Source organism: Taudactylus pleione, unplaced genomic scaffold (assembly GCF_031769625.1).
Source record: "Taudactylus pleione unplaced genomic scaffold, aTauple2 ptg000129l, whole genome shotgun sequence".
NCBI lineage: Eukaryota > Metazoa > Chordata > Amphibia > Anura > Myobatrachidae > Taudactylus > Taudactylus pleione.
In genome coordinates, this window is record NW_028284531.1 from 20211114 (window position 1) to 20224306 (window position 13193).

At 44.1% G+C, this 13193-nt stretch overlaps 1 protein-coding gene across 5 annotated transcripts in view; it reads right to left on the minus strand.

Moving 5' to 3' along the window:
* Positions 1-13193, minus strand: part of CEMIP (cell migration inducing hyaluronidase 1) — a 147940-nt gene that overhangs the window by 60907 nt on the left and 73840 nt on the right. For all 5 annotated transcript variants that reach the window (XM_088472941.1, XM_088472940.1, XM_088472943.1 and 2 more), the window contains exons 4-8: positions 12350-12488; positions 6470-6706; positions 4864-5043; positions 4506-4576; positions 1417-1512 (exon numbers count right to left, since the gene is read on the minus strand). In XM_088472941.1, coding sequence (XP_088329067.1) covers positions 1417-1512; positions 4506-4576; positions 4864-5043; positions 6470-6706; positions 12350-12488 — 723 coding nt within the window. The remainder of the gene's footprint in view (positions 1-1416; positions 1513-4505; positions 4577-4863; positions 5044-6469; positions 6707-12349; positions 12489-13193) is intronic.

Below are 13193 nucleotides of genomic sequence, written 5' to 3' on the forward strand. Positions count from 1 at the left end.
GCTACTTTTGATTAAAATAGGCTGTTTTCATTTCACTGGCTCAGGAAGCGTGAATTCCACGGCCATCCTGAGTAACCTGAGGGTTAGGCCCATAGTGTGTGGCTCTCCAGCTGTTCCATATATCTGTCAAGGCATGGTGGGACTTGTAGTTCTACCACCACTAAAGATACAATGGTTGCCAAAGTTCTTTTTATACTTTGCTAATACAAATGGTGGCATCACTGGGGTTGGGTACAAGATGCAGCGCTCGGGATCCTGCTGGTCAGAATCCCAACGCCAGTATCCCGACAGGGTTAGGATACTGACATCTGTCAGTCAGTATCCTAACCCTCCCTCCCCGGTGCCTAAACCTATCCCCCCCCAATACCTAAACCGAACCTTCCCCTCCCCGCACCCTAAACCTAGTGCCTAACTCTAACCCTCCCCCCTTAGTGCCTAACTCTAATCCCTAACCCAATACTTACCTTCGGGATGTAGGCGGTCGAGGTGCCGGCGCCGGAATTCTGACAAGTGTCGGGATTCCAGACGCCGTCATCCCGACTGTTGGGATTGTAACTACATCCCAGTGAATATACCTTAGTAGCAGGGGTACATTTGAGTGAGAAGCAGAACAAATCTTTTAGTGGAATTAGGAACTGGAATTTTATGAGGTTATAGAAAGTGCATATCAGGTGAACGAACTGTATCTCATCAGCCATCGCTGCCTATTGTTATTTATAGGGGCTTGCTAGGTGTATTATGTCATATGCTACAAGTTCCAGAATCAGTAGTGTAGTATAAAGCGATGGATTAAGTAAAGCCTTCTCATTATCCAGATTAACATTCAGCCTCTTGTGTAGAGTCATCAATTAGAATAGAAATCCTGGTGCCAATGAATTCAGCCTATTTTAATCAAAAGTAGCAAGTGACATTTTCAGGTCGTGGAATAAATTGCTGTAAAATTCAATTAGGACAGTACATTTGCTGTTGTCGTCCATTTAAGGCCAAAACCAGAGACCTCAGTTAGCCAAGATCAGCAAACACAGTGTGCGAGTTAAAGGGATGTCTGTATCTGACAACTGGAAGCTCATGCATTTTTCATGTGCAGTCCCCGACTGACTGAGCTACATACTGTAACTGCTTGGGTTTTCTGCAGAGATACCCACAGGTAACTAAATGGTCCATCTGTTCCAAACAAGACGGCACTAACCTCAACAGTAATGAACCAATGTTCCATGAAGGAAAGCAAATATGGGAAGTTTATATAAAAATTGCGGTTTCAGTGTCTTCTAACGTACAGCAAACAAACAGCAGAAGATTTGTCAGCCAGAAAGATACATCAGATTGTCATCAATGCGTCTTTGTGTGGCTACAGGGAAACCCAATGCTATTTTCAAACACTCTGTGACATATTGAAAATGACTTCTTGTCACTTACCCTGAACCCACTCGCTGCCCAAAGACACGTTAAAGCGTTCTCCATTTTCAGCTTGGAAAAGTTTATGTACTCGAGCCACTGCCGGGCCTCTGTTTCCTGTCAAACATATAAATAGCTCAGGAAGCTGGTTAAGTACACAGACTGCAGCAGGTAATGGGTGAAATCATACACATCTCTGCTGGGAGAGGAAACCTCAGTATAAAATGTCATATTTCTTTGTGCCCTGTGTCATTAATTCTATTTATGTAGAAACGGAGGACACAACAATTATATATATATATAGGAAGTGGTAATTGTAAACTAGTGATCTTGCAAAGACAGAAGTCTCCAGCACGAATTTGTAATTTTATGTTAACCCCTCTGGCAAGAAGAAGGACTTCTAGCACTATTTACTAACATATGATAATCCTTAACTGGGCACATCAGAATTTTTTAAAAATTTTATATAATTTTTGTTATTCATTGCCATGGACAGTCCCAGACATTAAAGAAGTATCCCTAGAAATGTCCCTATCTTTCTGTACAGTCTAAGGCCCTCATTCAGAGCCGTTCGCTATTTGCGGTCGTTCGTTTAAAAACAAGGGGTGGCTATTCAAATGATCCGTACGCACATTGTAGTCTGTTCACACCTCTAAGTCTGAACGAGCGAGCAAAACATACGCTCGTTTATTTGTTAAAAACGCCCCCTGGCCGCTCGCATCCTACGTCATGTCCGCTATTTATTAGATTAATCGAGTACATCGACCAGCGTATGAACTGCTCGCTATTCTTGTGGTTGGTGTTTGCTACCACAAATTTGCGAGCAGTTCTGGCTATAAAATAACCCAGTGACGTGAACAATGACGCTGCTGTTTTAAATATACACACCCATAAAACGCCCGTTTTGACCTTTAAGCACGCCTGCGTTCGGATCTCCACTCCCCATTTTCAAGCACCTTCCCCTGTTACCACCCACATACGCCTCATTCTGTCATTCAAAATAGCAGGCACTCGCTATATTGCGTACCAACGATTTTTGGCCGCACTGACTGGTTCGCGCATGCGTACTAAAAACCGTACGCATGCGCAGATGTGCAAACATCGCTCGGAACGAGCGTACTGCCGCTAACGAGCGGCTCTGAATGAGGGCCTAAGTTCTTTTTTCCTGTATTGTACCAGTGTTCAAGCCCTGTTCTTATTCTCTTGGCTTTACTAATTAATATTTATTTAATAATAAAATGGCAAATGCAAAAATGACATCATAACCATGTTGGATCAATGAGTTATGATGTGAATTGTAGTGCACCAAGGTGCACTGAAACTGGACCATGGCGAGAGGATTTTGGTTACACCTTGCTTAGCCGCAAAGGCCATGGAAATTATTTTACAGTGTTGGCATCTTTGTAATAATGAGTGGGGAATTGTGAATTATTGGTGGAAACATTTCTCCTGTTGACATAAAAAAAAAAACAAGCCTATATTATAGTGTATAGTGCACTTAGGAGGAGATGTATCAATCCTTGGAGAGAGATAAAGTACCAACCAATCAACTCCTGTAATTTTTCAAACACAGAATGTATAATGACAGTTAAACTGGATACACAGTGAGCGATGTGTACCCAGCTGATATATCGACCCAACGGGACAACATATCAGATCCTGGGAACACATAAGAATGATGTAATGAATGACAGAAACGATTACTCGTTTCCTCCTTCATTACACTGCATGGCTCCGCATGCAATATTATTAGGTTTGATGTGCAGCACAGAGGCGTCACTGGGTTTGGTGACACCCGGTGCGCACTTTGGTTACCCTCCCCCTGCCGGCGGTGCGCCCGGACGAAAAGGGTGTGTGGCCCAAATAATGGGCCATGGCCTCAAAGGGGATCCCGAACAACACTCCAGGGGCAGCCCAGTATTGCCGGAGATGCTGGGCTGCCCCACGGAAACTGGGCAGTCTGCACTGTCGACTCCTCTTCTATGACAGGAACCAGGTGCTACAGGACAATGTCACACTGCAGCACTCGGCTACTGTCACTGCAGAGGAGCCGGCATTTTAGTGTCACCACCTTTGAGGGCGACACCCGGGTGCGGCTCACACCTTTCTCATGACGCATGGTTCAGCACATCAAGCCTGACGACGTTGCATGTGACATTGGGAGCGCACATATCATGCATACACACTCACAATATGCACAATTTTTCGTTCGGATTTGGACAAATCGGCCAAATTGGAACAACATCGCTCCAGTGTGTACCCAGCTTTAGGAGCTGATTGTTTGTCACTTTGGGGTCTATATACATGGGGTGGGCAATAAGCGGCCCTCCAGCTGTTGTTGAACTACAAATCCCAGCATGCATTGCAACATTTTTAGCATGACCAAATAGCAAAACTGTGGCAGGGCATGCTGAGATGTGCAGTTTTACAACATCTGGGGTGCCGCTTATTGCCCACCCCTAGGTTAGAGACACTAAAGGCAGAGAAAATCCCTTTACATACCACTTCTCAGTATGTACTAAAGGGATTTTCTCTGCCTCCAGCCTGCCAGCGCTAAGTGCAGGCTACAACATCGCGCTGCACCTGGGTCACTTAGCGCTGCCATAGACACCTATGTCAGCACTAAGTGTCCCAGATATTACTAAGAGGACCGGGCAAAATATTAACTGGGTTTCCAATATGATTATATAATATTATCTTCAATCGGAAAACATAATACAATAATATTTAGATTTATCTCTATGGTAAGTGTTACGCAGTCGCTTTGTCTGCCTGCGTAGTGTGTACTGAACTCAGCAGAGTCTTTGACAAACTAGCGCTGTGAAGCTCTTTAAATGCTACTGGCAGCGCTCATAAGGTTATATCACAGCAGCTCACTGTTTATGCTGCCTCTTATGTACAAGCAAAAGCTTTGTTAGCTAGAGCTAACAAAGGATGCACAAAGCACCCATGTGGCACTAGCATTATGTGCAGATAATATAGTAATAGTAATTAACTGCTCTTTAAGTAGTACACTTGAATTGCTCTGTTTGCACCTAAGTATATGCACAGTTTTAATAATGAGAATGACATAAAGCCATTACTGTCACTCAGTAGGTGTTTGGCTGTACCTTGGTACTCCACGTGGTCTTCCACAGAGCTGGATGGATCACCTTTCACGGTGATAAAACTCCAGGGGTGTCTGAAATAAACAGAACAACCTGTATTTTAGAACCAGGAACAAGTCCGTTCACATACAGAGGCTTTGTACCAGCAAGACTGAGCAGAGCTTTGCAGCACTGACAGAGACAGAAAGGCTGTCTGTGTACTAGATGCAGTAATATGCCACAAGTTAAAGCTGCATTAGCATGATACAAAAATGCAGCTATAATAAAGGTTGACACAACTCATTTAGTTTAGTATTAAGTTGTGGAATTGTTCTTCCAGATCATCAGAGTAATTCATGGCAAATAAATATAACATACTGACCGGAATCCCAAGTGCAGGAAGTGTCGGCTCCCTAGTTTGGTCATCACCTTCTTTGCAGCATCGTCCAGGTGTCGGGATCCCTCGTCATTTACAGCCACTGACAATATGGTCCCATCTGTCACTGACTTAATATAGTTAGCCATTCGGGTGCTCTCTCCTTTAGATTTGTATGTATCAAACCTGTCAGTACAGAAAATAAAATGCAAAGTATGTTACATTGTATATAAAAGGAAACAAAACAATTATAAACTAATTATCATCATCAATCATTAATATTAGGCTGGTCTATGAAGGGGTCATCAATAGGAATGCAAGTTTAGTGGCCCATATACTAAGGTTGTATTATAAAGACACTTAAGCTTTACGTCAGCTCAGGGGATCTGCTGCTTTAAAACACCCAATCCAGTTTAGAGAAAATTGCAAGAAGAGATGATAAAAGTAACACATAGCCTGGCATGTAACATACACTTAGTTGTGTGCAGTATGTGTATTTCATGCTTCTTATATCCTCAATATGTAATACATGACGTTAATATACTTCAGGGCATTATTTTCACTCAAGCATAACACTGGCTCCTCAAGGGGTTGGTGTCCATTTGTAAATCCAATACACCTTAGCAATGATATTAAAGTTATTGTTTGAGAACCATTCTTCATTGACCCAAACACTATCAGATTATGTTATATTGTTAGTTCATGAATATGTACAATATTTACATTTAGTTTGGTTATTTCATCTGTGTTTCCATCTTGTAAAGTAAGCTTTCATTTTGTATCTTATGTAGTAGCTATTATGAGAATAATAATAATATCTTGCTGGTTTCAAGCTACCGCAGTTGCATAAAGGACATTGATTTTCAGTAAGAGGCATTCGCAAGACCTAGAAGACTCCTTTGATGTGCACTGTGCAAAAGTGTATCATCCTATCAAAAGTCCAAACTTAGTAATAGCACTTCCATTAAATACAATTTTTTCCTTTTTCTGCTAAATACTGCTGGGTTCAGCCTCATTTATGGCTTAAATTAATCACATGATTGAAGAGACAATAGGTCTGTCTTTATTGTTGTTGCGGGAGGCACTTTTGTGTGTTTAATCTTTGCTTTACATTGGACTAAGTCAGTGTATACTATTAACTATTCCGCCGTAGCACAACTGCTCATCCTGCTGAATTCATAGGATGAGACCAGGACTCTGCCAGCTTTCAGCTGGAGAAAAAAAATCCTTTTGTGGAGCAGGAATTGCTTCATGCACTGCAGGGAAGGCACCTAAAAATGTACCTTCACCAGTTTATCACATTTTACTAAGTTTGTTCCAAAACTTGAGATCTAATTTTTGCACTACCCAATAAAATTAAGAGCACCAGTGCAAACTTCTGCTTCTAAGCAAATACTGTGAATGTGGTGGAGATATAGGTACCTACATAGAAATTGTGGCACACAGCACCTCCAAAGAAGGTTTTGTGCTGCACCTCAGTCATTTTACATTTTGTAAATGAAGCCTACTTTCAATTCAGTTAGGTAAAATCAAAATGTTGCTACATGTGAATTTGAGCATTGTGATATGGAATGGCAGTGAGGAAAGTAAGATCACATGATCAGAAGCTCACCTGTCTGCATAAATCACCTCTCCTGTTTTGGGGTCAATAGCATGAACAATGATCCCACGGTGCCCCCAACTCTTCTCAAAGAAGTATCCCCCCTCACTCATGCCACCAGGATGTAAGGTTTTGTTCAGAAAGGTCCAAGACATCTTTTTCTTTCCATGTATCTCAAGAGTTCCTCCTCTAGCCACTCCAATATATTTATGGCCAAAATAATCATGGGGAGGCTCAGCATCATCTGACCTACAGGAAAAAAAGATGTATGTCAAAAATATTTCAACTCCATCCAAATGATCTAACTGAAGAAATACAGTAAGCAACACTGAAAATGAACACGACATTCAGCAACTAATCCAAAAGTAATGTAGTCTGTCAAGCAGGGCCGGATTAAAGTCTGTGGGGGCCCCTGGCAAACAAATTTGTGGGGGCCCCTATCAGTGATCAAAGATATATATATATGCATACATATTTTATATAATTTAATAGTGTGCCCCCACAGCCAGCCCAGCAGCACCACACTTAAAAAAAACCCAAATAACATTATTTCACTCACCCTACTTGTCACCCTCCTGTCTCCTCTCCTCCGTGGGCTTCAGGTAGGGTTCGTTCAGGCACGGTTGAGGCCGGGTGGGCTGGAGTGGGGCTGCGCGGCATGGCCTCTGACGTCACGCCCGCACTGTCGTACAGCCCACCACAGGCACCACATAGCCTGCCTGCCACACGACCGCCCCTGTCGCCCTGCCTATAATCCGGCCCTGCTTTCAAGTAGAGATGTGCGGGTTCAGTTTTACTTGGTTCTTTTCAATAAAATTATCGCAAGTTCGGATTTCTCTTATTGGCTATCTAAAACACGTGACAGCTGGATAGCCAATTTGATGCCGCTTTTGAGATCCGAACATATCCGAGTAAATCCGAGTAATACTGAATCGCACATCTCTACTTTCAAGTGACTACCAACGAAGTCATCTAAGTGACATGACCAATGCAGTCACTCATCTGACACAGGCAACTCAGTTAGTCAACTGATACATCGAACAGAGTCAGTCAACGGATAAAGCCAACACAGTCGGTCAAAAACATCTCCAACACAGATGCTCAATTGGTACCACCAATTCAGCTGGTCAACTGACTAGCTTGGAAGTTGATTAACAAGACTCAAGTGGCCATACTTCGACAGATGCCTGGGTCGGATGATCAGCAAAATCCAACATGTTGAACAATCTTGATTCACTGATTCCAACCCTAAAATTATCGGAATAGGCAAGTCTGAGATTTTTAGCATGCTTATTTGCTTATCCCCACGAAATCGCTGATCATCGGAGCCTGTTAGATGTATGGCCCACTTTAGGAGTAGATTTACTAAAGCTTCTAAAAATAAAAAAGTTGTGGTGTTGCCCATAGCAACCAATCAGATTCTGTCTATAATATTCCAGGATGCAATAGAGAAATGAGTGCTAATATTTCATTGGTTGCTATGGTAACACCACCACTTTTTACTTTTATTAGCTTTAGAAAATCTACCCCATAAAGCAGGGATGGGGAACCTCAGGCCCGGGGGCCGTATAAGGCCTGCGGGATCATTTGGTCTGGCCCTCGGAGCTTTTTTCTGCTAGTCTCATCTGGCTAGCAGGGTGCCTAGAATTGCACCCTATAGCCAGAATCTATGCAGCAGTGCCACCTTGAGTATCCTTAGTACGCTTCAGACGGTCACACCGCTGCCCTTACAGCTCCCAGGAGCATCCTCAGGATTGCTGTAATCACCGGCGATTGTGGCCCCACCCCCTGTGTGATGTCACATGCAGGGGGCGTGGTCTACACTGGGCCTATAACTAATGTTATATACAGTCAGGTCCATAAATATTGGGACATTGACAGAATTTTCAGATTTTGACCTCTATTCACCACCACAATGGTTTTGAAATGAAACAAACAAGATGTGCATTAACTGCAGACTTTCAGATTTAATTTGAGGGTAATTACATCCAAATCGGGTGAACGTTGTAGGAATTACAACAGTTTCAATATGTGCCTCCCACTTTTTAAGGGGCCAAAAGTAATGGGACTATCAACTCAAAAGCTATTTCATGGACAGGTGTGGGCTATTCCCTCATTATTGCATTATCAATTAAGCAGGTAAAAGGTCTGGAGTTGATTCTTGGTGTGACATTTGCATTTGGAATCAGTTGCTGTCAACTCTCAATATGAGATCCAAAGAGCTGTCACTATCAGTGAAGCAAGTCATCATTAGGCTGAAAAATCAAAACAAACCCATCAGAGAGATAGCAAAAACATTAGGTGTGGCCAAATCAACTGTTTGGAACATTCTTAAAAAGAAAGAACGCACTGGAGAGTTCAGCAACACCAAAAGACCCGGAAGACCACGGAAAATAACTGTGGTGGATGACAGAAGAATTATTTCCCTGGTGAAGAAAAACCCCTTCAGAACAGTTGGCCAATCAAGAACACTCTCCAGGAGGTAGATGTATATGTGTCAAAGTCAACAATCAAGAGAAGACTTCACAAGAGTGAATATAGAGGGTTCACCACAAGATGCAAACTATTGGTGAGCCACAAAAACAGGAAGACCAGATTAGAGTTTGCCAAACAACATCTAAAATAGCCATTACAGTTCTGGAACAACATCCTATGGACAGATGAGACAAAGATCAACTTGTACCAGAGTGATGGGAAGAGAAGAGTATGGAGAAGAAAAGGAACTGCTCATGATCCAAAACATACCACCTCATCAGTGAAGCATGGTGGTGGTAGTGTAATGGCGTGGGCATGTATGGCTGCCAATGGAACTGGTTCCCTTGTATTTATTGATGATATGACTGCTGACAAAAGCAGCAGAATGAATTCTGAAGTGTTTCAGGCAATATTATATGCTCATATTCAGTCAAATGCTACAGAACTCATTGGACGGCGCTTCACAGTGCAGATGGACAATGACCCGAAGCATACTGCAAAAGCAACCAAAGAGTTTTTTAAGGCTAAAAAGTGGAATGTTATGCAATGGCCAAGTCAATCCCCTGACCTGAATCCGATTGAGCATGCATTTCACTTGATGAAGACAAAACTGAAGGGAAAATGCCCCAAGAACAAGCAGGAACTGAAGACATTTGCAGTAGAGGCCTGGCAGAGCATCACCAGGGATGAAACCCAGCGTCTGGTGATGTCTATGCGTTCCAGACTTCAGGCTGTAATTGCCTGCAAAGCATTTGCAACAAAGTATTAAAAAGTGAAAGTTAGATTTAGGATTGTTTAGTTTGTCCCATTACTTTTGGCCCCTTAAAAAGTGGGAGGCACATATAGAAACCGTTGTAATTCCTACACCGTTCACCTGATTTGGATGTAATTACCCTCAAATTAAATCTGAAAGTCTGCAGTTAAATCATATCTTGTTTGTTTCATTTCAAAGCCATTGTGGTGGTGAATAGAGGACAAAATATGGAAGTTCTGTCAATGTCCCAATATTTATGGATCTGACTGTATATATCAAAATGGCCCTCGGCAGAAAAAAGGTTCCCCAGCCCTGCCCCAGTAACAGGGGGAATGGCCTGATCACGGGAGATGTGGCCACGCCCCCTTCCCAGAAACTATGAGCCCCCTCAGCCCGGCGCAAAGCCAGGGGGGGGGGCGATCAGTGTAATCGCTCCCCCGCACAGGCATAGGAGACTGTTGTGGCTGCTGCTCAGCAGTCCCCCACTGCAGCTCAGCACACACTGTGTGCTGGGCTGCTGTGAGGGAGGGGGGCGGCACCGGACCCGGTCCCCCGCCGGGCCCCTCAGGAAGCCCGGGCCCGGGTAATCTGTACGCCCCCCCCCTCTCCGCGCCCCTGCCCCTGCCATAACGTATATGGACATTGAGGGTTCAGTTTTTTCCAGGGTCCAAAGTATTTCCCCTAAGGACTCAGGCCCTGAATCAGGGCCGTCCTTCTCTTTGTTTACAGCGGCCTCCTGGCCGCTCGCATAGCTGTGGGTGACCACCCATAGCTATAGCGAACAGCCAAAAAGATGGTCGCGATGGTCAAGACCATCGCGACCATCGGGATTGCGACGAGACCCTTGTGGTAGGGTCTCGTTGCCGCAAGCCCTGGAGTGCTTTCGGCTCTATCAGAGCCAAAAGCACTCCCACTGACCTCACTTGTGATGTCAGTGGGGCCAGCCCCAGACAGTAGGCGTTCCCATGGGAATGCCTCCGTCTGGGCATCCACGCCCCGGCACGCCCACCAAAGGGGGCGTGCTGTCACTCACCATCGACAGCACGCCCCTTTTGTAGCTTGGCCGTCGCTGTCCGGGTCTCGCGCATGCACACGACGGAGCCGGCTCCCTCGTGCGCATGCGCCCTGGGCCAACATCGACCCACTTGCGAGCGCTCAGCGCTCGCGAGCGGGTCTGAATCAGGTCCACAATGCAAACACTAAAAGCTCTGGACAATTTCCTTCTGACCCTTTGCGGCTATTGAGCATCACTACAGGAAATTCACATTTAGCGCAATTCTCATATTTTATGAAACTTGACTTAACAGCCCTCAACTCTACCTCTGTACCTGCCTCACTGTCCTGCACTCAGGTTAGCGAATACGTTCTATTAAACTACATGTAGGGGGAACAGTATAAAAGAAGGAGCATCACGTGTTGGAAACACATAGTGAAATCTTAATTTTTGACATAGTTGCAGCATGTAGGTTATGAAAATTATTAAATGGCAATTTATTGAATATTACATTTGTTCCATGTGTAATAGTGACAAGCCACACAATGCTCTAAATAGAATTAGAGTTCCTGGCAAACTTTTTTCTTGGTTCCAAACCTGATATTTTTGTTAGTGCCCATTTCAAGATGTTAAAGGTTAGTTCTTATAAATTGCATAATAATATAAATGTATTCACATGACATTGTGTTCTGTGACTCACACTATCGTGTGTTTTTCCTATAATGCAGGCAGTCTGATCTTCTAACCTTTCCTTTGGTTGTCTCTCCCAGTCTGTTTCCACATCCAGTCTAAGGGCCTGATTCAGTACTGAACGGAATTGCAAAGCTGCTTGCGTGCAGCTTTGCAATTTCGTCCTTGCAGGTATGGTAATGCAGCAGGAGGCATCACGCCTCCTGCTGCATTACTTATCTGAGCTGCGTTATACAACACCGCATTGGATAATCTGCGGGAACATCGGCCATCTAAAGCTGGGTACACACCTTACAGATATATCTGCAGATCAAGTGTTCTGCTGATATATCTGCAAATGATGGTTGTTCATACACATTGTACAACCATCATCTATCATCTGACCTCGGTTCCGCTAACCAGGGGGCGTGTTGCGCCCCCCTCCGCGCGGCCTCTGCTGCAAGTGTACGGCTGGTCGGCTAACCACCCTTACATAAAGCACGATGCTCCAATATATCTGCAGATATATTGGGCATCGGCTGTGCAGCACAGCCAACGCGATATGTCTGTGAACGACGTTGTTTGATTGTGAACGATCAATTGATTGGCCAATATATCTGCCAGTGTGTACCCAGCATAAGTGACCCATGAGGTCATGCAAACCGGCTGCCGCAGATGGGAGAAAGAGGCCAGGAAATCTCCATCAGCTGACGGAGATCTTGGCCTGTTCCCTCCCGTCACCGTCCCATCCTGCCCACAAACAATCCCTGACAGTCTGCTGTCGATCTGTGCGCGATCATGTAGGACCCATACTGCACATGCGCAGCACGGGTCGGACATTTGCGCATATTCCCGACCATCGGGAATCAGTGTTCAGCAGTGCACTGCTGAATAAGGGCCCAAGAGCCTGACCACAAAGATTACATTGCCCAGTGTTGCGGTTAAAGTTAAACTATCCTGCACTGCTCCGATATTCACAGACAATGGTTAATAAGTTTACCTTCCATAGAGGATGATGGTGAGATGGCCCGGAAAAGGACAGTCCTCGCTCCCTATGTGCAGCTCTGCCCCATTATCAATCAATATATATCTTGTGCGAAGGATGATTTCTTCATTGCTGGGTTTAATGACAAGTTTACCTGTAATAAAAGGCCTGATTATATTTACAGTAGATCCCCTGGTGTGACACATTCTTTAGATATTATATACCAAAGACTGGGGGGTAAACTTACTAAGATGAGAGTTCTATTTAAGAAGTGATGTTGCCCATAGCAACCAATCAGATTCTACTTCTCATTTATCTAGCACCTTCTAGAAGATAATACCTGGAATCTGATTGGTTGCTATGGGCAACATCACTTCTTAATAGAACTCCCATCTTAGTAAATTTACCCCTGGGGGTCTACCTCTTATTGCCATAAGAAATGATGGGTCTGCATAGTTTAGTAATCATGATAATACAGTATGTATTAAGGACCTGATTCATTAAGGATCGCTATTGCGATCGCAGCTCCATAATCGCACACAGGTCTGCTGCGAAAATATGCTAATGAATGCAATCATAATGTCGTCGCACTGCCAGCATAGAGACACCCACTGCCTTCCACTACCGCTATGTCACATCCGTAATACCTTGCAGTCCTGCGTATACATCGGGAACATCGAGTAACATCGGACCCACACGCAGAACTACAGTAGCCCTGATCTTACTTAGAAATTGCTAACCTCGTAGTACAGTAGGTGACAGGTACTCTTCCTAACAAATTGTCCCTGTTGTATATTGCAGTGGGGATTTATTACTTCTTTGCTTCCCAAAATTGCTCTTTTTAACATACAACTACAAA